This window comes from Lytechinus pictus, chromosome 8 (assembly GCF_037042905.1).
Source record: "Lytechinus pictus isolate F3 Inbred chromosome 8, Lp3.0, whole genome shotgun sequence".
Classification (NCBI taxonomy): Eukaryota; Metazoa; Echinodermata; class Echinoidea; order Temnopleuroida; family Toxopneustidae; genus Lytechinus; species Lytechinus pictus.
The window spans coordinates 36992189-37012288 of record NC_087252.1 but is presented as its reverse complement, the minus strand read 5'-3'; the positions used below and the strand labels follow the sequence as shown (position 1 = coordinate 37012288).

At 37.4% G+C, this 20100-nt stretch overlaps 3 protein-coding genes across 3 annotated transcripts in view; all 3 read left to right on the top strand.

The window, feature by feature from the left end:
* The first annotated feature begins 2093 nt into the window (after positions 1-2093).
* LOC135155179 (uncharacterized) lies at positions 2094-8836 on the top strand. The gene is made up of 2 exons (XM_064104019.1): positions 2094-2527; positions 6100-8836. The coding sequence occupies exons 1-2, from the start codon at positions 2262-2264 to the stop codon at positions 6734-6736; spliced, it is 903 nt and encodes a 300-aa protein (XP_063960089.1). The 5' UTR covers positions 2094-2261; the 3' UTR covers positions 6737-8836.
* Positions 8837-12206: 3370 nt separating this feature from the next.
* LOC129266644 (uncharacterized) overlaps positions 12207-20100 on the top strand; it is a 37456-nt gene continuing 29562 nt past the window's right edge. The window contains exon 1 of the mRNA XM_054904483.2: positions 12207-12619. Within this exon, the coding sequence (XP_054760458.1) occupies positions 12354-12619 (266 nt within the window). The 5' untranslated portion in view covers positions 12207-12353. The remainder of the gene's footprint in view (positions 12620-20100) is intronic.
* LOC135155178 (uncharacterized) overlaps positions 15756-20100 on the top strand; it is a 28326-nt gene continuing 23981 nt past the window's right edge. The window contains exon 1 of the mRNA XM_064104017.1: positions 15756-15807. The gene's annotated coding sequence lies outside the window, so the exon portion shown is untranslated. The remainder of the gene's footprint in view (positions 15808-20100) is intronic.

The following is a 20100-nucleotide window of genomic DNA, read 5'->3' as shown; positions in this document are numbered from 1 at the left end:
AACCTAATGCGTTAATTGAATAACAAAATAAAGCATGGCCCTAAGTCACACTTCATTCCTTGTGAAACGCCAAGACATAATCGTGTGCAAAGTACAGTTGATTAGACCTCTACCCTCAAACAGGTCCACGACCAAGAAAAACATGTGATACATGGGATAAAAATACATTTAAATATATGTATAACGAAATCAGGACCCATGCAGTCTTACAAAGAGTTTCGATTGATTCAATCAAACACAACTATGAACGGCTAGTAACGTCAACATCTAAAATGCAAATTTGTTCAAAATAGTTTCTAGATAAGATAATCATACATTCATCGTCCTCTTAAAGATATTGGCCCGTATTCTGAAGTCAGGTTTAACTTAAACTCAGGTTTAAAGTTGTGGATTAAGTATGGGAAGCCAATAGTATCAAAATTTTTATTAAGTTGTACGTTTCTTATGTTTATTCTGCTCTTTCCTGATTCATCGATGGTGAAGACAATCATCTATTTATACTTCCTACACAATTATGAATGATTTGAGAGCCGAATGAGCTGAAAGTATGATATCTCTACTGTTAGTGATTATGTAACAATTGGCTGTTCATACTTAAACTACAACTTTAAACCTGAGTTTAAGTTAAACCCGACTTCAGAATACGGGCCTATGTGTGATTCTTTTTGTTCACTAAGGCGATTGTGCAAATTTCAAGTCGAGAATATTATGGTATGGATGAATTTCCATGCAGTCGAGATTGATTGGATCAATCTTAACTGTTTGTAAGACGGGGCTCAGATAGCTCTTTCGCCCAATATATCGGGTACCCTCATTAATTTGGCTCAGTACGCCACTGAGCTAATAGACTACTAGTAATAGTATTATCAACGCCAGTATTACGACTCTTGTGTGTGTTAGTAATACAGGAACACTAGGTGCCATGAGCCTAATTACATCAGGAGGGCTAAAGATATTCGTTCGACCCAACCCATTCGATTTTTTTCAATTTGATATTGCTGATTGACAAAAGTGTATGAATATGATTCAAAATCTAACACTGATTCTAGAAATGGTAACTACAGAACTTCCTTTGCCCAAATTGGGAAGATATGTCAATGATTTAGAATTATTTTTTGACTGGCGGAAGAATTGGGGCTATTTTACTGTTTCAGTTGATGAATTTGATCCCATCATAGTTATCTTCATAAATGGCGATTTATTTTTAAAATGAGCGGGCTACGATACCCTTCTCTGGTCAGATATGGAATGTCAGATATATATCCTATCCAAAGGTAGTAAACATTCGACCCTCTAATTTCACATTTATTTTTTATGAATTTTTCTTAAGTGCCATTTTAACACACAAGTCTATGGGGAATGTTTTACGCGCGTGAGACCACTAGTGTGTGTGTAGTGTTATAGCGCCAGCTTGTGGCAGTTGACGTGTTGACGATAATGACTTTGTGAACAATTATTAATCTACCTCTTTTGCAGCGCCGTGTCAATTAAATCATGATGTTCTGATAATAAATGGTGGGAACTTAAAGGGGAAGTTCACCCTGAAGAAAATGTTGTTGTAAAAATAGCAGAAAAAATAATAAAACATATTGGTGAAGGTGTAAGGAATATCCATTAAAGATTAAAAAAGATATTAGAATTTTTACTTTCGGATTTGTGACGTTATAAACAATTAGCAGCTACACCATAATTATTTAATATAAAATGCATGTATTTCCACTTTTAAAGATTGGGGATGACTTACTTTTGCTTTTTTTTAAGAAACGGGTGTGAAATGATTTGTTTATTGCTATATTAAAGGTAGGCCTACAGTAAAAACCATTTTAAATTTGCTGAGAATTTTTTTTACCATTATGTAGGAAAGCTGCTCGCATATGATGTCACAAATCAAATAATGTAAATTCTAGCAACTTTATTCCTTGATGGATTTTTCCTCAAACCTTCGGCAATATTTTTTGCTGTTATTTTTACAATAAACTTTTGTCAGGGTGAACTTCCCCCTTAATAAACAATTGTGATCGCAGTGTCGTTTCCTACTGTCGCTAGGTAAACAATGACGGGAACAATGCAGGGTCATGGAACATGGTACAACTATTATCATTTTATCAACTTGTCTGATCATTGTGATCGGTAAACAGCATGACAATATTGGTGTGAAATTGGGATTGCAGTCACAAAACATTAATCTATTCCCCCCACACAGTGATATCTAAAGCGTATTACTGGTTCAAGTTTACTGGGAGAGTTTTGTCTTTTCAATCATGGCTGACAGACAGCAGGTGAAAGTTGCACTTTGGTGCATTCCAAGGTCTAGATCTACAGTCCTCACCAAGTGTCTTTCAGCTATAGAAGATATCGACATATATTTCGAATTGTACTCCGTCGCGGCACTGGTCGGTGGCTGTTTTGAGACGGCAACTGGTCGCAAACTTCCCCTGAAGCTTGATGGGAATGAAACCGCCTATGAGGAGGCCAAAGACGTTTGGTTCAAGACAACCAACATGAAGATATATCCACGAAGAGTATCGTGAGTATAATCATTATCATAATGACATTATGTATAATAAACCCCATCCTTTATAAATTAAAGTTGGTTTGAATAAAAATATAAAAATCAAACAAGAATCACACTGTAAATTTCATTAAAATCGGATGGAAAATAAAAAAGTTATAACATTTTAAAGTCGTGCCTAATTTCACGTAATAATTATACTAACATCCTGGGACCCGTCTTACAAAGAGTTAAAATTGATCCAAATCAATCGTAACTCTATATGTAAGTCCATCAGTGTCATAATTTTTTTCTACAGGAAATTTGCAAAATGTCCTTTGTAAACATAAGAGAACACACCAAATTGATAAGAAATCAATGAATTCATGGATATACATTCATATGTATATTTTTTTTAAACAAAAATGTATTTTATATATTAACTTTGCTGGCTTTCCATACATGCCATAGTTGCGATTGATCGGATCAATCACATCACAACTCTTAGTAAGACGGGCCCCTGATCTGTATGCAAATGAGGGGACTGATGACAGGCGCGGATCCAAGAGGGGGCCGAGCCGCCCCCCCCCCCCCCCATTTTTTGGCCAAAAAAAAAAACAGTTTTCCCGAAAATCTGAATTTGGAAAGGCATATTTCTCACATTTCCGTCTCCTAGCGCTTTCGATATTAGGCTCGAAAGAATCAGTTAATTCCTCAATTACTACTGATTTATACCATGTATACGGTTTGTATCCACAATAACAATATCTGAATATCCAGCCGTTCTGCTGTTATAATGCCATCATGCAGTTCCCCATTTATTGTGTGACCTTGCATGGCTGCATATAGATCAATATATCTGCGTCATTAATCTGTTTAAGTGATTGCACAGCAAAGTTAATGATGCTATTATATCCGTAGTTAAAAACGTTCTTGGCCATTAATATGGGAAGTAGTACATTATATTTAGTATGAGAGAGAGCCATGCAGGGTTTCATGGTTTCCGCAAAGTTTACATCGAGTGTTCATGTTCTTACCCCAACGTTTGAGATAATCAGCTGTAGGGAGGGCATTTATTGCAGCACGTGTTCTGAAGCTTAACACCTTCTTTCGTAAAAATCACCCTGTACCAATTCCCGGGGGGGGGGGCACTTCCATTGACGAGTGGATACCATGCGCGACCACGGGGTCTTGAAAAGCACCCTAAACACGTATATTCCATATTCTGAAAATGCACCCCTTAACAAGTATTGGCGTGTGAAACCCTACCCTTAACAAGTATCGGAAACAAATACTATTGGCAAGTATTCCCAGAACTGAGCCCCTGAACAATTACATCGATGTATTTTTCATATTCTGAAAATGCACCCCTTAACATGTATTGGATTAAACAAAACGATACTCTAGTCTTAGCAAGTATTCCCTGAAATGAACCCCTAAACAAGTACAGAGATATTTCATTGTTATGTCACGCGTCCGTCGGTCGTCGGTTTTACCTTTAGACACCATTATATCCCTCTTATGAATATTCATGAGTATTCTAGATAAACGGTTGGTCAATTCGTGATCATGTGACAAAGTATAATTTCAATAGGAAAACACATCGCTGCAATTAGCTCCGTATAGTTTTCTTGTAGCTCCGTATATTTTTCGATATACTTTCATGGGCATAACTGCGCATGCTCATGCTCGATATTTTCTCTCAACTTTGAATTGCGCATGCTCCCTGACTTGACCCATACCGCGTCCGGTATCGATCATCCGCAAAAAGTAAATAAAGTAAATACAAGCTCTCACCCAAATTACCGTGCCGACAATCTGAAAAACAGTGTGGAATTGGGTCTAACTTTGATTACAATGCAGAAAATATAATTCCGACGGCCATTCATACATGATCCTTAAATATGGAATAAACATACATAACAAGGTGAGTCAAGATCCGATATTAGTTTTTAACGTTAGAGCATATACATTTTAACTGCGCGTACCGGTATTTATTTTGAGTGCCACTCTATCTGCGGCAACGCAGCGCAACGGACCTCTCATTGCAGTCGGGTAGAAGCCGCGCGCAGCCTACCCATGAACTGTCTAGCAAATTTTATAGCTCGACAGCTAGAGTAGGACTAGGTCCGGCAACGTTAGATTTGTTCGAGATTGGTTAAAAATCAGCAAGGACTGGAGGGATATAAAACAAATATATCAGGCGTTTCTTTCGAAAGCATAGTGGGAAATATTAATCCTCGGTTGGACTGGCAATGTAACTATTTTTCCCTCGGGGCTTCGCCCCTCGGGAAAAATAGTAATTGCCAGTCCAACCTCGGATAAATAATTCCCACTATACTTTCTCAAAGCCTGATATATTTGTATATTATTTTGGTTTAGTACGGCCCCACCTTCCACACCTCGCGCAAATCGGACTATAAACACGTAGTGTTGGGGCAAAAAGGACATCCTTTATAAAACATTTTGATTTTGTTTTATCATCCCCGCATATTTGACCCTAAACACGTATATTTTTCCGAGCGAAATAGATACCCTGTTTTCAATATTTTTGTGTTTTTGACACCCTTATCACGTTACGTACGTAACGTGCCCTATCTTGAAAAAGACATCCTTTTTACGTGCTTTTTGGTCGCGCATGGTATCCGCTCGTCAATGTAAGTGCCCCCCCCCCTGTACCAATTCAGCTAACTTCAAAAAGTCACCTTGAAATATAAATGGTTCTACCTTTCGTCTCCAAATTTAGTTTGTTCTTCAAGCAATGATCGTTTGTGTTCAATGTATTCATTCGTTTTGAACCAGTTTTCATATCGTTGTGCTAAGTAGTATTCTTCGCAAACAGCGGCGTTACATACATACATTTTCCGGCTCCATATGCATTGCTCCATGTAACCGCCCCCCCCCCTCCAAATCATATTTCCCCCGCAATTTCCACTCTTTCTGGGATTTTCCTTTTTTTTCTCCTTAAAATAAGCCTGCAAGTGATTGGCCAAGTTTTGGTACGATTATTGAATTTAATCACAAACTTCATTCATTTGATATGGACGTTTCATTTTACAATAATTTATTATATATTTATTTATTTATTTGTTTATTTATTTGTTTATTCATTTATTTATTTAATATTCATTTTTTTTTATACTGCATGGTATAGGCCTGTTCAGTTAATGATAACATAAGGAAATATATAGCAGTATGTCTTTATTCAGTAATACTTCAATACATTTTCCATATATTTGAAATATACCTATATACAACAAGAAATAACGTATTGAAATTTAACATAGAGAAAGTATAGCATAATGCAATATAATGAAACATATATATTATGTTTATCGAACACAGATCAGAAAGTAACTTAAATATATATACAATTTATGATAGAGATATATCTTTGGTATACTTTGGATTTGGAAATGCATAAAATGAAAGAAACAGAGAGAGAGAGAGAAACGAAAAAAAAGTTTTGACACAGGTCAGACGTGTTAGTCATGTTAGTCGGGCATATTTTATCAAACCTGGTGAGATCGAGCATGCATGAAAAATTGTGTATCGACAGAAACTAATATTTAATAATAATATTAATTTCTTTCATTTTTACTTGCCAGATGCCATGATATTCAAGAGGAAGTCGAAACTACGAAAAGCAGGTTTGTCTTGATGAAAGAAATGTGCCAGTATAAGGACTACGCCCAAGATTATCTTCCGCGTGACTTTCGATACGTCTTCGTGACGAGGGAACCAACGAGAGCCTACGCGTCTTTTCGGAAGGTTCTGTTGACTACGGGACTATTTGTCCCAGCGGACAAAAAGTTGGATATCATCCGGGACGACCCGAGTAACACCAGGCCGATGTCGTGGTACGAAAGTCAACACCAGCTTTGGAGGTACGTCAAGGACAACCTAGACCCCAACCCAATCATCATCGATGCATATGATCTCGCCTCCAACCCTCAGAAGATCTTGAAAGGCCTCTGTGAAGCGATTGGTTTCCCATACAACGACAGCCTTCTCCAGTGGGCCTCGAGCATCGACGATTTCCCCCAGAACTTTAACACAGCAGGACCAAACCTGTTCGAGGGCGTTGGGTCAGGTTTCTTCGAGAGGGCCTTTAAATGTACCCAATTTGAGGCACCAACTGAATTGGTACCAATACCACGTGATCAGCTCGATGATGACGTCATTCGTTGCGTTGACTATTCGATGCCATTTTACCGGGAGCTATACGCAAATAGATTACAATAGGGCCTACCTGCCTGCATGGGTGGGGATTTAGAGGCAATTAATAGATTCAAGCCTACCCCCCCCCCCCATAATTTTGACAACTTAAAAAATTGTATAATATGCAATGCAAATAAACGGAGTGCTTTTAAAGAGCACTGGAAAGCACTACACAGGGACTCGATTTTAAGGCGCGCGAGAGCGATCGCGCGCTACATGCGCGCCTTAATCCATTTTAGGTAGCGCGATTAATAGCGCGCCTCGCGATCGCTGAGCTGCGCGGAAATGCCTAAAGTTGCCCTTGAAATCACCCCAAATCATTGCCGAGTGATAACAACTCAACGGCCCACTAACGCCATATGTTCGAGCTCCGCTTACCATTTAAAAATCATCCAATATCCACACTCAAAATCATGAATAAGCCTTGAAAATAGCGAGGAGCGCAGTTTCAAATTCCGAAGTTGCGTCTTTTTTTCTGTACCACGTATTTCCATACACATGGTATCAGGTATGGGAAAAAAAAATCAACGCAACGGTCGGGAAACAGGGGTCCATTATGACTACCACGCACCATGTGCAATTTCTAATGCACATGTTTCCCCTACAGATATCACAATTTAGAGTTTAGTAACCTAGCATTGGTGAGTTGTCATTCGGCTTTGCTTTTCAAAACGGCCTATTAACATCCAAAATAAGTTACCTCATTTATTAATTATAACTAAAAAATCATTTATTTTCTTTTTCTAGGGGATGAGGTAAATATCAGAAAATAAATCATCAAACAAAGCTCCATCTATTTTACAAGGCCGGCGGCAGGCTCACGCACGAACGCATTGGCGCATGTAGCCAGTCGGAGCTCTGTCTCTCTGCCAGAGCTCTGGGGGACAATTCGCTCAGTAAAGGCCTCAATGATGGTGATTTTCTGTTTCAGACAGAGTTTACATTTCATGTATATTATTCAAAACTGCCAATAAAGTTTGATGATTTCTTCATTGTCATGTATATTTAAGTTCTTAATGAATACATTCTCACCGAATTTAGACTCCCCCATAGAGAAATGCAATTTTCGTGGAGATCTGCGTTTTCAAAGAACTTCAGGAAAAGTTAGGGTATGTGGGCCTTTATTACATGTACATGGCTGAGTACAAGGTATTGTACTGGAATAGACGGAGTAGAAATTAGATATTGAATTCATTTATATCCAAGTCCAACTCACAGTCACACACACACGCACAGTGCCCCACACACCCACACACACCCACATCCAAGATTCTAAGCATGAAAAAATAACTTTAAAAATCATACAATATTTAACAAAAAGTAATAATTCATTAATAAGTGAACAGGTATTCCTGAAAATACAAAAAAGTAGCATTTAAAAAGAGCCCCCAAAATGCAAAATTAGCCCCAAAATTTGACAAAAAAATTAAAATGGAGCCCCCGAAAAAAAAAATTGTCAGTGACTTAACTTCTAGCCAAAGTCAAAACCTCACTCAAACAGGTTTTACAATCTAATTACAATACATTGTAATAGTTGATTGTAAAACAATTATAAATATTGCATATTCGATTGTTTCCTTCCTTTGGTTGTTGATTGTAACTTAGTACATACATGTATATTTCCTCCATCTGTTTTGTTAATTGGACAAAAAGCTCCCCTTGTAATTGTATGTTGAAGAAGAGCTTTTTGCAGTGCTCCTCTACCGCTCTCCTTAAAAGTTCTAGGAGAGCTTTTTATTGCTCCCCTCATGATTATAAAACTGAGTCCCTGACTACAACTATTACTAATATTTACAGAAAGTTTTAGACATTCTCTGCTTTCACTTTAATTTGTATCGGAAACACGGATCGACTCCCCTGGGAAGACCAATATACCTATGAATGAAATATTCAACTATACATGTTTCCTCGATGTTGACCCCTTATATTCTATGCAAGAGCAGCATTTTATGTTGGTTTTCTTTGAATTCGCTTTGCGATAAAAATAATAATATACAAAATTTATAAAGCGCTTTATACGAAAGTTTCAAAGCGCTAAGAAAGAAGGGGGGGGGGGGAGAATATGAGTTCAAGATATCTCAGTAAAAGAACAACAAAGAAACTGAAAGTGAAAACACCATTACGAAAAATCAATTATATATATATACAAATAAATAGATAATCGGCGAATATACATCTTAAATATAACGGGTCGATAATCATATATGTAAATTCAAATAATCCTATAAACTAAGGACACAATCCGACTTCAAAAATATGAACACAATATGATAATGCAAATCAACTGAGGGGTATAACATTATGCCCAACACAATGGAAGCGAAATATATGAGTGAAATTATCAAAAGAGGTGGGTTTTAAGGAGGGACTGCATGAAACATTTCTAACGATGTTGCCTCACGCGATAGGTCTTTTACGGAGGGCTGAAGAACAGAGAAAATATTGTCAAATGCCCTTCATGACAAAAAATAACCAAGAAGTCTTTGTCGAAAATATTATTGTCCTCGACTCTTGTGGGTGTTTCATAAAGCTGCTCGTAAAGTTACGCACAACTTTACGAACGACTGGAACATGTTCTTAGGTCATAAATGAATGACATCGGGATGTACCATCTATATTCTATAATAATAATAATAATAATAATAATATAGGGTATTTATATTGCGCACATATCCACCTTGTTAGGTGCTCAAGGCGCTCCTATATTACCCGGCTAAGCTAGGCGTTCATAGCGCACACAGCTTTTTAAGGAATTACTTCCTACCTTCCTATTTCCTACCTATCACAAGAAGGGGTCACCAGTCGTGCGTAAAGTCAGTCGTATCTTACGAACAGCTTTATGAAACACCCACCAGGACAAAGACATTAATATTTGTATTTTTTTCGTCAGCTCCAAAACTTCGGACGAGACTAGTCTGATATTCTGGTTCATTTTCGCTAAACACCTCCCAGCTAGCTGTTCATTGTCATTTGACGGGCAATTTTAATAAATTAACCGTCTTCTTGAACCCTCCGAACGTCGCGGAGTTAAAACTCGCTATAACCGTCTGTTCTAGATTTTTTCTTGAGCTAAATGTCACCCCCCCCCCCCGAAAAAACAGCACCCTTTCTTCAAGTAGCGTTCTCAAGCCCATGGGGAGGGGTGGAGGGGCAGTGTTGGGGACAAATTCTGTCTAGCTATCTTGCCAATTTGTAAATCTGTAATTGAATACAAATATTAATTTTTGATAATTTTCTATTGCAACCCAAGTCCATGGGTAAATAAGTCAAGTAAATGAATGAATAAATAAATAAATAAATGAATGAATGAATAAATGATTGAATAAATAAATAAATTGTTTAGCTTATCGTGTTCAGATCTGCTCCTCTGCATGTGCGTCGTCTTCATAGCTAAAATTGAAAGAAGAATATAGATTCTCTCGCCTGCATAGCATAGTGACACTATACAGTGCGTATAAAAAAACGGGACAGATTTGAAAAGTCTATACAATTTTTGTTTCAAATTATGATGTACTATATTTTGGTGTTAATGGGTGCTCTGAGGTCTTATCTTTCAAATGCAATTGAAAAAAAAATTTAGATTCGTTCATGCTTGAGCGAACACGGAATGTTTTTGTCTGGGGTTAAAAAGGAGGCTTGCGCCACAATGGCATAAAATGATCAATATGATGATCGGACTTCTTGCTTATCAGCAGACTTCCTCTTAACCTTTTCATTATCTTTGCCATAATTTTCAAATTATGCGGTCAAAATTCATTTCCAAATCTATTTTTTTTTTGGCTTCTTGTTTCTTTTTAATATATTCCTTCTTTAAACAAAAACTTTTTTTGTTCAACCTAAGTATTGGAGAGTGTTGATTTTTTTCAAATCCTTTCATTGTGTGCTACGAAGGTTATTGGTGCCTTTTGAACAGTGCCATACAGATGGGCGGGGGCTCGGGGATGCTCGCCCCCCCCCCTCAATTAAAAAAATTATGACCAAGAAAAAAAGTGGAAAGGAAATAAAAGGAAAGATAAAAAGTCAAATATGATATTATTTTCTGAATATTATGTCAAAATCTATCACAAAATTTGATATTGTAATAAAAAAGATAATATTTGCGTGCTCGCTTCGCTCGCTCACAACTTTTTAAAACATTTTACCCGATCCGCCATATCTAGCTCCTTCAATATTGACTCAATACACCATTGCCATTGAAAGACATGAATCCCTTTCTCTTTGTCTTGTCAAGCATATAATTAAACCTCGTCAAGGAATCAATAACCCCTTGAAAAATGGATTCATGTCTTTTTACATAATTTGTTTCACATAATGAAAGGATTTGAATAATTAAACTTTTCCCATTTAATAATGCAAATCTTCTTGCTTGGGTTGACAAAAGTCTTCTTTTCTTACTTATGAAGGAAAATTCAAAGGTAAAAGAAGTTTAAATGAAAAAACAAAATAATTCAAGTAAATAAATAAATTTGTAAATAAAATTTAACAGCATTATTCGAAAATTATGACATAGATAATGAAAAGGTTAAGAGGAAGTCTGTTGATTAGCAAGAAGTCTGATCATCATATTACTCATATTCTGCGATTCTGGCGCAAGCCTCTTTTTGAACCCCCGACAACAACGTCCCGTAATAATAAAACATATTGGTGAAGGTGTAAGGAATATCCATTAAAGATTAAAAAAGATATTATAATTTTTACTTTCGGATTTGTGACGTCATAAACAAGCAGCTACACCATACATTATTTGATATAAAATGCATGTATTTCCACTTTTAAAGATTGGGGATGACTTACTTTTGCTTTCTTTTAAGAAACGGGTGTGAAATGATTCGTTTATTGCTATACTAAAGGTAGGCCTACAGTAAAAACCATTTTAAATTTGCTGAGAATTTTTTTACCATTATGTAGGAAAGCTGCTCGCAAATGATGTCACAAATCAAATAATGAAAATTCTAGCAACTTTATTCCTTGATGGATTTTTCCTCAAACCTTCGCCAATATTTTTCTAATTATTATTATGTCTGCTATTTTTACAATAAACTTTTGTCAGGGTGAACTTCCCTTTTAAACAACAATTTTTTTTAATGGTTCGGGATGACTTATTTTTGCTTTCTTTTAAGAAACGGGTGTGAAATGATTTGTTTATTGCTATACTAAAGGTAGGCCTACAGTAAAAACCATTTAAAATTTGCCGAGAATTCTTTTTACCATTATGTAGGAAAGCTGCTCGCATATGATGTCACAAATCAAATAATGAAAATTCTAGCAACTTTATTCCTTGATGGATTTTTTCCTCAAACCTTCGCCAATATTTTTTTTTTAATTATTTTGTCTGCTATTTCTACAATAAACTTTTGTCAGGGTGAACTTCCCCCTTAATAAACAATTGTGATCGTAGTGCCGTTTCCTACTGTCGCTAGGTAAACAATGACGGGAACAATGCAGGGTCATGGAACATGGTACAACTATTATCATTTTATCAACTTGTCTGATCATTGTGATCGGTAAACAGCATGACAATATTGGTGTGAAATTGGGATTGCAGTCACAGAACATTAATCTATTCCCCCACACAGTGAAATCTAAAGCGTAGGCCTATTACTGGTACAAGTTTACTGGGAGAGTTTTTGTCTTTTCAATCATGGCTGACAGGCAGCAGGTGAAAGTTGCACTTTGGTGCATTCCAAGGTCTAGATCTACAGTCCTCACCAAGTGCCTTTCAGCTATAGAAGATATGGACATATATTTCGAGCTGTATACCGTCGCGGCACTGGTGGGCGGTTGCTTTGAGACGGCGACTGGTCGCAAACTTCCCCTGAAGCTTGAGGGGAATGAAGCCGACTATGAAGAGGCCAAAGACGTTTGGTTCAAGGCAACCAACATGAAGATATATCCACGAAGAGTATCGTGAGTATAATCATTATGTACAGTATAATAAACCCCACCCTTTGTAAATTATCGGTATTATGGGCAGAGCAGCGCCTCGGCGCTGCTTGACCCATAATGGTTCAGCCCTTCCGTTAAATATGTTAAAGAACAAGACGTCCACCCTAACCAAAGTTGGTTTGAATAAAAATGTAAAAATCAAACAAGAATCACACTGTAAATTTCATTAAAATCGGATGGAAAATAAGAAAGTTATAACATTTTAAAGTCGTGCCTAATTTCACGTAATAATTATATTAACATCCTGGGACCCGTCTTACAAAGAGTTAAAATTAATCCAAGTCAATCGTAACTCTATGGAAATCCATCAGTGTTTTTTTCTACAGGAAATTTGCAAAATGTCCTTTGTAAACAAAGAAGAACACACCAAATTGACAAGAAATCAATGAATTTATGGATATACATTCGTATGTATATTTGTTTAAAACAAAAATGTATTTTATATATTTACTTTGCTGGCTTTCCATACATAGTTGCGATTGATCGGATCAATCACAACTCTTAGTAAGACGGGCCCCTGATCCGTATGCAAATGAGGGGACTGATGACAGGCGCGGATCCAAGGGGGGGGGGCGAGCCGCCCCCCCCCCCATTTTTTGGCCAAAAAAATGTCCTTTTAACTTGAGAGAAACGCTGAAAAACAGAAAGAAAAGTACGAAGGAGGTTATCATACCCATGTTTAATTTACGGCCTCATAACGGTCCGGCCCGATCCCCACAGGCCTATTTGCAGTGGCACCGCATTCTGTTGGTTCACAACCACAACTGCGCGCATCAAGACATTCTCCGGCCTGCACATGCATGGGTCTCCTGCACTCCATCAACGGCCGACTAGCTCTGCATAGGAGGATTATCATATGTGCACAAGTAGACCGTTAAACAATATTAAAAAATTACATGTACTTAAAATGTCCAGTTTTCAGGCCTTATTTTTAACAGATTTCGAGCTCTCATTAATATTAGATCGATGAATAAGGCAATAGCTCTATGAATAAGGTAACAATTTAATGAATACCTAATAATTAAATTGTCCCTTTTTTCAGAATGGAATATCGATATTGACAAATTTCATATCTCGCGCTTAGGAAGGAGATAGGAAATAGTCATTTTCATATGATGACAAAATGTCCTTACAATTTCCCCGGGTGCTTAATTGGTTTAAATAATAATTTTAAAAATCGGCTCGCGCTTTGCGCTCGCATCATTTGTGAAGTACGATCCATATCCACTTTGCTTTAATTGACCCTCTTCAGATCACCATCAATTGTTTTTTTCAGCTCGCGCATTATTGATTTTCATAATAAAAGAAATGTATTTAGAATGCCCAGATTCTAGGTCTAAATCTCAAACACACGGGCACACAATAAATACACAGTTTGTTTTTTATTCGCATGAAATGTTTAGTTATATATACCTATCCTGTTTATGATTACAAAAAGTGCTTAAAATGTTTAGGTAAAACATTTTTAGCTCGCGCTTCGCGCTTGCATTATTTGATTATTGAAATACGTATCGTTTTCATGGGTAACTGTAAACAGTCCTTAAGGTCTGTTTTCCATATATTAAAAAATATATCAATAATTTCTGCTCGCGATTCGCGCTCGCAGTGATTATTTAGTTACATACACATCTTGTTCAAAATCACAATTGTTGCTCAGAATGTTCAATTTTCAGGACAAAATACATTAAATTTCCTTTTTTTTAATAGCTCGCGCTTCGCGCTCGTACTATTCAATTAGGGCCTATAGGAGACTATTTATTTATGTTTTGTGAGAATAAAGCTAAGAAGTGACTGTTAGGACTACCCCTTCAAGAAACAAATAAAAATCAACTTTGAGCGGCCGATCGGGGAAAATATGGGTTTTTTTTTTTCGCCCCCCCCCCCTATTGGCGAAAGCTGGATCCGCCCCTGGATGACATCATCCAATTACTATTTCCTTTGTATTTCATTACATGGAATAGGAAAAATTCTAATTTTCTCCTTTTTGTCATGCACTGTAAAAACGAGTGTGCTGATTTTCTAGTTCAAATTTGAACTAGAAAATCAGCACTCGTACACTCTTAAAATAACCTCTTCAAATTCTGAAAAGATTTCCTTGTCAAATATTTTCGAATAGAAAACTATTCAAAATGAATAGTTTTCTATTCAAAATGATTAGAAAACTGTTCAAAATGAAAAAGAATCGTTTCATTTTGAATGACAAAGATAAAAAGATTTCCTTGTCAAATATTTTGAATAGAAAACTGTTCAAAATGATTAGAAAACTATTTAAAATGAAAAGAATCGTTTCATTTTGAATGACAATAACAAAAAGATTTCCTTGTCAAATATTTTGAATAGAAGACTATTTAATGAAAATAGATAATCGTTCCCTTTTGAATGACAAAATGCCCGGGACACGTACTGACCTAAAAAATGTGCCGCCGCAAACACCCTCTTCACGCCTTAATTGCCTGCCGCTCCGTAGACCCCATATAAATTCAAGCACAATATTTAGTTCACAAGCCCTTTTTGAAAATTCTTAATCCCTTTTGGGGGAAATTTAATATCTAGACCCCCGGCCATTTTAAGCAAATTTCAGATTTTTTTGCTTCCAGAGCAATTGACAAAAAATAGCTCTCAAATTCAAACGGCATTTGACCCCCCCCCCGTCAGAAGCTTTGCCCGGCCCCCCCCCCCTCCAAGTTGCCCCCAATAATTTTCGGAGTGAAAAATTAAAGGGTTGAAAATGAGAAAGAAAAGAAAAGGGAGGGTTTTTTTTGTCCGGCATTGCCCCCCCCCCACATTTTGTTTTGCCCCCTATTTGCCCCCCCCCCCCTTAAAAATCCTGGTGCCGCCACTGCTTTTAAGGTCACTTCGGTTATAGATCTCCTTTTCAGAGTCAACTCGGTTATACCTGTCCCCCGTTTCAGAAACCGGGGCCGCACATCCCTACCAAACCCAAAGTTGAGTGCCCCCCCCCCCCCCGACAAAATGACGTGGATGCTGAAAATTTTTGATACGTATTCTCTTCAAAATGACGTTGTCTTCGATGAAACATTTCATTGGTCAAACTTGTTGACTGACGTCACCGCGCCGGCCGCGCGCGCAGCTAGCGCAGCGCAGACGATCATTTGAAATCAGTCGCCATATCATGAGTGTATACCGCGGTAAGTTATCCAGTTTAATCTGTAAGATATTACATGATTTTGTCGGTGAAGTAGTTTTATTTTTATATGTATTAATTATTAATATGCTCTATTCTCTTGAACAAATTTCTTGTATCTGCAACAGTGCCATCATACGGTACGATTTTCGGTCAAAATGCAACTCACAAAATGTCAATGCAACTCACAAAATGTCATGTACGATCACTGCGATGCTACTCGATGCACATGGTACGTTATGAATATGATTGATGTACGGTAGCTTAGCCTTAGCCTACTGCATTCGACAGTCTGCATGCAGTTTGCACAATGATTAGTCTGGAATTGATGTTGTTTTATGATGTTCACCCCTGGGCCTGGCCCTGGCCCTGGTCTCGCGGCTAGCACTAGCAGTCTCAGTCATAAGACAGCAAATGGAACTCGAGTAAGTTAGGCTTGGAAGTTGGGCTAGGCTAGGCCTACCTTAGGTCTAACGTTAGGCCTATCTAACTAGTATTAGGCCTAACTTTAGGCCTACTAGGCCTAGTAAGTTATGGTTAGCAATAGCATGTCGAGTCGTCTTGAGCAAGGCAAGGCAAAACAAGGCAGACCCATGTAGGCCTAGCTATAGGCCTAACTGTTAGATCCCGGCGGGGCCTAGATCTATCTACATTACGAGTATATTCATGAAGCGTGGATTGTATAGGCCCTGAAGGCTAAGGTATTCAGCGATCTCATGCACAAAAATGTCAAGAAGCATATTTTTATTCCAAACCTCATTTCATACTAGGCCTGGGCCCTGACCCAGGCCAAGGCTAGACTAGATCAAGGCCTAGCCCTAGCCTAGCCTAGGCCTTAACTTAGTTTAGGCCTAGGCCTAACTTTAGTATTTGATATTCAATTTTTTTTCAATGAATGCCTAAGTTATGGCTTCACTGTCTTGAAGGTAGCTATAGCCTAGGCCTAGTAGGCCTAACTTAGGCCTACTACTGATTTTTTATACCCCCGCCACACACAAGGTGTGTAACTGTAAGGGGGTAGGCCTAGGCCCTATATAGGAATCACCGTGTGGCCGGGCGGGCGGGCGGTCCGTTGCAGAATCTTGTGGATCAAACTCCCTCAGTTTTTGATCAATTGACTTGAAATTTAATACATGGGTCCATAATGATATGTAGAAGTGCAAGATATATTTTTCGTCAAAGTCGGGAAATGCGTTGCCATGGCAACAGCATTTTTTGAGTGAAATTCATGCAAAAATCTTGTGGATCTAACTCCTCCCTCAGTTTTTGATCAATTGACCTGAAATTTAGTAGGCCTACATAGGTCCATAATGATGTATAGAAGTGCAAGATATATTGTTCATCAAAGTTGAGAATTGCGTTGCCGTGGCAACAGCATTTTTTGAATGAAATTCATGCAAAAAATTTGTGGATCTAACTCCTTCCTCAGTTTTTGATCAATTGACCTGAATTTTTAATTAGGCTAGTAGGCTTACATAGGTCCATAATGATGTATAAAAATTCAAGATATATTTTTCGTCAGAGTCGAGAATCGTGTTGCCATGGCAACAGCATTTTTTGAATGAAATTTGTGCAAAATTTTTGTGGATCATACTACTCCCTCAGTTAAGGACCAATTAATTTGAAATTTGGAACATTAAGTCCATATTGATGTGTATAAAATATAAGTGCAAGATATAATTTTCGTCAAAGTCGAGAATTGCGTTGCCATGGCAACAACATTTTAAAATAAAATTGGTGCAAAAATCTTGTGGATCATACTACTCCCTCATTTTTTGACCAATTGATTTGAAATTCGGTGCATGGGTCCATAGTGATATGAAGAAGTGCAAGATATAGGCCTAATAGTTAAAAAAAAAAGAAGGTTGCACTGTTGATTGGATTCTCAGTGAAATGTCATTCTTTGATATATCTGATGATGCATAGTTTTTGCCCTAACTGATAGACTTCAAAATATTTCATTTTTTCTTTTCTTTTTGGGGTTATTATAGTGGGATATTATTTTTTATGTAGGTAGAGCGCTGCTGGCGGGGGTAGTATTATTAATCACTGATAGTGATATTTCTAGTTTTTTTATGTAGGCCTAGGCCTATATTATATGCATGCAAAGAGAGTCTTTGGCAAAGTGTCAAGATTGACATTGAGATAAAACTAGCCATCAGTGTCATAACTACCAGGCATGTAGCTGGGGGGTTGGGGCAGTCACCCCCCCCCCCCCCAAAAAAAAAAAAAAAAGGAGAGAGGGAGAAAGGGGGAGAGAGAAAAAAAAATGAAAAAGTAAGAGAAGTTAGGGAAAGGGCAGATGTAGAATCACAACAAAGATTGTCTTCTTTTGCTAATGATTTCAGGAAATTTCAAAGCTTCCACGCTTAGCGCAGGAGGGGGAAACTCAAAGCCTACCAGAAACCTGTGATTTTATTTCAATTCGTTTCAGAAATCAGAGTTTCTCAGTTGGCCTTTCTTGTAGATTTTAGTACTTTATTACTATGTGCTTTGATGAATTATCCCACATTTTAAGAGTAGCCGATTCGAAACATTTTCTAAGCATTATGGATCTTTAAGATTAGGCCTCAATATTTTTATCATAAAGGAAACCCTCTGTTGACATAGTTGTGACTGACTACGCATGTCAACACCTAAAGGCTAAGGGCACAGCCGTCTTGTAAATTCTAGAATAATATAATTAAAATAATGGAATTTCAACAATGAAAATTTCAAAACTCATTTTAGGTGACTTATTGTGGGCTTTTGAGATAGTAGGTCACATATGTAGACCACCCCCCCCCCAAAAAAGGGCTTGACACACACCTGTCAGGTGGTCAGATGAGGCCAAATAAAAATAATTTCAATTTTTTTTCTCGTCCCCTCCTTCCTTTTTTTGGGGCCGCCTTAATTGCTTTGTTATTTGATATTTTTGTTCTGAAATGATATGAATAAAAATATGAGGACTTCTAGACAATGATATACCAAAAAACATTAATATGCAATTACACCTTGTTTCGATCCTCTGTAGTGTAGTACAAGTGTTACTAAATTTGTGAAGAATGTGTTGAAGTTGACCCAATAGCATTTTTGTGTATAAAAAAAAATCAAATATCAAATAAATAACATGGAACCCCCTCCTCATTTTCGAAAAATCCGGACGAGAAACTAGGAATTGATTTTACTTGGCCTTACCAGTAAAAGTCACTGTCAGGCAATTAGCTTAGTTTGCTGGTCTGATATGACCGATATGTATATTGTCAGGGCTAGTAAAAAAGAACAAATCCGATCGAGGGGGGAAATTAGAGACATTTGCATATATTTACATGTATTTCAACAAATTCTAATTGCAACAGACTTTGTATTCAGGACTTTTTTATTTTCTCAGAATATTATATAAGTGATCTGATAATGAACAAAAATAAAGCCCTGTGTGATTTCAAAAAGATGCAAGTCTACTACCTCCCCTCCCCGGAACTTTAATTCCCAAGGCCATATAACTTGTTTTATAAAGATGTTTGAAACAAGAAAATAAAAAGGCCTCCATCTTTTTGGGGGGCACCGCATATTGAAAATATAGTGCTATAAACCGTAGGTATTCAGAAATTAATTCAATAAAAAACAAAGAGCCCCTCCTATTTTTCCAAAAACCAGAAGAGAACCATTTTTTTTTGTTTTACTTGGCCTTAAAATGTGTTTTTTTTTTTTGGGGGGGGGGTTTGTTGAAAAATTACTGGAAATGAAATATTGTGTGCCTACAAAATCAGATCAGATATTGTCTTTTAAAGCGAGCGTGCATGATTTCGCTCAGTGGCACATCTAAAATGGGTTAAGTCAGAGCAATTTATCGCGGCAAGTCATGTCAGAAGCCACTCCAGAGACATTTTTCAGCAGTGGCAGTACTAAGGGGGGGGGGGGGGGAGGGGACGAATTCCCCTGGAATTTTTATTTTTGAACACTAAGCTTATAATGCCATGTAGGCCTACAAGAATTTCATATATGTGAGACATAATTTGGTTCCAAGAGCAAATATCGATCGGGGGGGGGGGGGGGAAGGGGTACTAAACTTTTGTTTTGGTATGGGTGTGAGATTCGCAGGGCTGAAAATAGGGGCTTAAAGAATGGAAAGGCACCAAAATAGGGGCTCAAAGAACTGATTTTTTTAAACAAATTTTTGGCCCATTTTAAAGCTTGAGAACTCGTTGCCAGTTTTATGTTTACAAGTTCCATTATTGCCCTTGCCTTATAGACAACTGTATTTTTTACCCACACCTATTGATTTTTTATGTTGTAGAAACAGCAGCAACATACAAAC